The sequence below is a fragment of the Zonotrichia leucophrys genome, chromosome 2, assembly GCF_028769735.1.
Source record: "Zonotrichia leucophrys gambelii isolate GWCS_2022_RI chromosome 2, RI_Zleu_2.0, whole genome shotgun sequence".
In the NCBI taxonomy this organism is placed as follows: Eukaryota; Metazoa; Chordata; class Aves; order Passeriformes; family Passerellidae; genus Zonotrichia; species Zonotrichia leucophrys.
In genome coordinates this window covers 102,887,398-102,890,308 of record NC_088171.1, presented here as the reverse complement: position 1 = coordinate 102,890,308, position 2,911 = coordinate 102,887,398, and the positions used below count along the sequence as shown (strand labels likewise).

Sequence of the window (2,911 nt, the reverse complement as noted above, 5' to 3'; positions counted from 1 at the left end):
TGCTTTTTGTGGTCCCTTTGAGTTTAAACTTAGTACATACGTATTCCTCCAGCAATACAATTGCCTTTCACCAGCAGAGCTCACTTCAGCTGTTGTTGGGTATTATTAAACCTCACTGCTCCTTTCCTCTTCCACCATCCCCTCTGTATTGGATCTAAATGTCATTTATAGTTCAAGCTATTTGACTGCTAGTCCCCCAGTACCGCAGAATAGCCCAGGAAGACCTGGAAGCTCACAAGGAAAGGGAGATCAAGAGGCTTCATTTTATAGAGTACAAAAGAATCAGACCCCAAAAATCTGATTGATAGATGTGAAAGTAGCACAGGACACTTAGGACAGAGTAATTTGGTTAGAACTGTGCGGGATGACTGCTCACACTTGGTGCTGTGGGTAGCAAGAAATGATCCAAGTGGGCACAGATACTACTAGGCAAAATGTCACTGCTGCAGTGAATTTGGCAGCATTTCTGGAAAGAAAGAGGCCAATCTTCACCGCAAAGGACGTATCAAAGCTAAAACTTTTTGTGAACATTATTTTTGTTTAACTTAGCAGAAAACAAGGACTGACATAAAAAGGCTTTATCAGTGTTTTTGCAGCATGCAAAATGTTCTGGTAGACTGGTAACTACTTCAGAGAAATCAGGAAACAAAATAAAAGTGATTATGAAAACATCCTTTAAATCTGAGCTGAAGCGATGGCTTCTTTGCTAGTTTCCTTCTTTAGCTCACTTGTTTGGGTTTTTTTGAAATCTCTCTTGCTAATTGTCCTGCAGTCATGGTATGTACCAGATAGCCAAGAAAGCTGACATGGTGAAGTTATATACAGCATCCTTGTGACCTTTTTGCAGTGAAGATACATGTCTGTCCAATAAAGCCCAGGCCAAATGACAGTGACAGCTGTCTTGTGGCATTCAGTTTGAATTAAACAGGTTTGCTCACAAGTCAGGAGCAAGTGTTTCATTACAGACTGTGCACCAAGATCAGCATAAGCCCCCAAAAGTGAAACTTTCCCTCAGCAGCTATGGAAACTGTTCCGCTGGACTGAGATGCACTTCACAGGCTCCTCCCTGTCTCCTTGCTTTGACTTTCCCACCTCCTGCAGGCTGTCATCCTCTGTTGGCATTTGCATATTGCAAGGGAATAAAACCTCAGTTCTCTCAGGAGTGAACCAGAGTGTTATGGGAAGTGAGCACTCGAAGAACGAGGAGCGAAGGAACATGGTTTTCCTCAGGAAAGGCCCGAAGCTGCCTGCATGGGAAGATGCCCTTCTGGCAGGGAGAGAGCCCAAGTCACTGCTGAAGAGGGGATTGCGTTATGTCAGCTTGAGCCTCATCATGAAAGGGATGACCACCACACCTGACTTCTTGTGGGGACTGCATGAGGTGCAGAAGCTGAACCTCTCACGCAACCAGCTGGTGGTGATTCCTCCTTCCCTGGGGAAGCTGGACAGGCTGGTAGTGCTGAACTTGGGTGGCAACTGCCTCAAGTGCCTGCCTAAGGAGATCGGGCTGCTGAGGAACCTGAAGGTCTTGTTCGTCAATATGAATTGCCTGAAAGAAGTGCCAGCAGAGCTCAGCTTGTGCAGGAAACTGGAGGTTCTGAGCCTCTCACACAACTGCATCTCACAACTGCCTTTGAGCTTCACTGACCTGACAAATTTGAGGAAACTGAACCTCAGTAACAACCGCTTTGTGCAAATTCCCCTCTGCATTTTTGCCCTGAGAAGCTTGGACTTCTTGCACCTCGGGTCCAACAAGCTGGAAAACATCGCAGAGAGCATCCAGTATCTGGTCAACCTGCAGATCTTTATCGTGGAAAACAACAACATACGCAGCCTGCCGCGCTCCCTGTGCTACATCAGCACTCTGGAGTTGCTGAACGCCGACTACAACGCCATCCAGACGCTCCCAGATGACCTGTACCTGCTGCGCCGGCTGCGCCGCATCGCCTGGAACCCCATGGACAAAGGGCTCCACATCGCCCACAACCCCCTGGCCCGGCCCCTGCCCGAGGTCGTCGAGGGGGGCCTGGATGTCCTCTTCAACTACCTCAGGGACAAAAAGGAGCACAACTGAGCTTCCGCCCGGCTCGGGATTAAGCCTGTCATCGAGACGCAGTCGCATCGGAGAGCTTTCCTGCACAGGCATTTCCACTTCATAATGCTTGGATTTTGAAGGCTATGGATGGCTTTGGTAACAGTTGGAGGAAAGCAAGTAAAGTATGGTGGTCTTGATTAAGTGTGGGAAGAGCAAACTTTCTAAAAATATCCACCTCAGTAACCTTCGCTGTTGTGGTACTTGGGGGTTTTTATAGAAAAAAAAATACAACATGGTTGTGATAAAATATTTGCTCTTCATTTGACAGAAACAAATTAAAGCAGACTGCAAATATGCAGAAATGTGCATTTGACAGCTATGAGGCTGAAGAAATATTAACATAAGTTAGACTTTCTCTCTGTGATTGCAATTGCATTTGTACTCCTGGCTCACTTCTTCATACACAGGTAAACCACAACATAAACAAACACTGCTGTCCAAGTGAATCTCAAGGAAAATGTTTGCTGTTGGCAGTGAATATATCCTGAGCTATATTAGCTCACAGACAATATATTGCAGGTCAGTTCAATACCACTTGTTGTTTACCCCACAGCTGTTCTCTCGCCTGTATAAATTCCAGGTAGAGATTGCCAGTGATGAGGCAATTTGCCAGCTCTTTGAAGGAGATCCAAAACTTCCCCAGAGCTCCTACTTCCCCTGGTGAGACAAGCAGCCCTTCACATGGAGCCTCCTAGGATGCTGACAGCAGCGCTTCTCATCAGCTGGGAGCAGCATCTGCACAAAGCCCAGGAAAGACTGTGGCTTCTTCCCTCACACAAAGGATGGAGTTGCTCATTGCTAAATGTACAACTGCTC

At 46.7% G+C, this 2,911-nt stretch overlaps 1 protein-coding gene across 1 annotated transcript; it reads left to right on the top strand.

Moving 5' to 3' along the window:
- The first annotated feature begins 1,045 nt into the window (after positions 1-1,045).
- LRRC30 (leucine rich repeat containing 30) lies at positions 1,046-2,074 on the top strand. Its single transcript, XM_064703475.1, has one exon. The coding sequence runs from the start codon at positions 1,046-1,048 to the stop codon at positions 2,072-2,074; it is 1,029 nt and encodes a 342-aa protein (XP_064559545.1).
- The last annotated feature ends 837 nt before the right edge of the window (positions 2,075-2,911 follow it).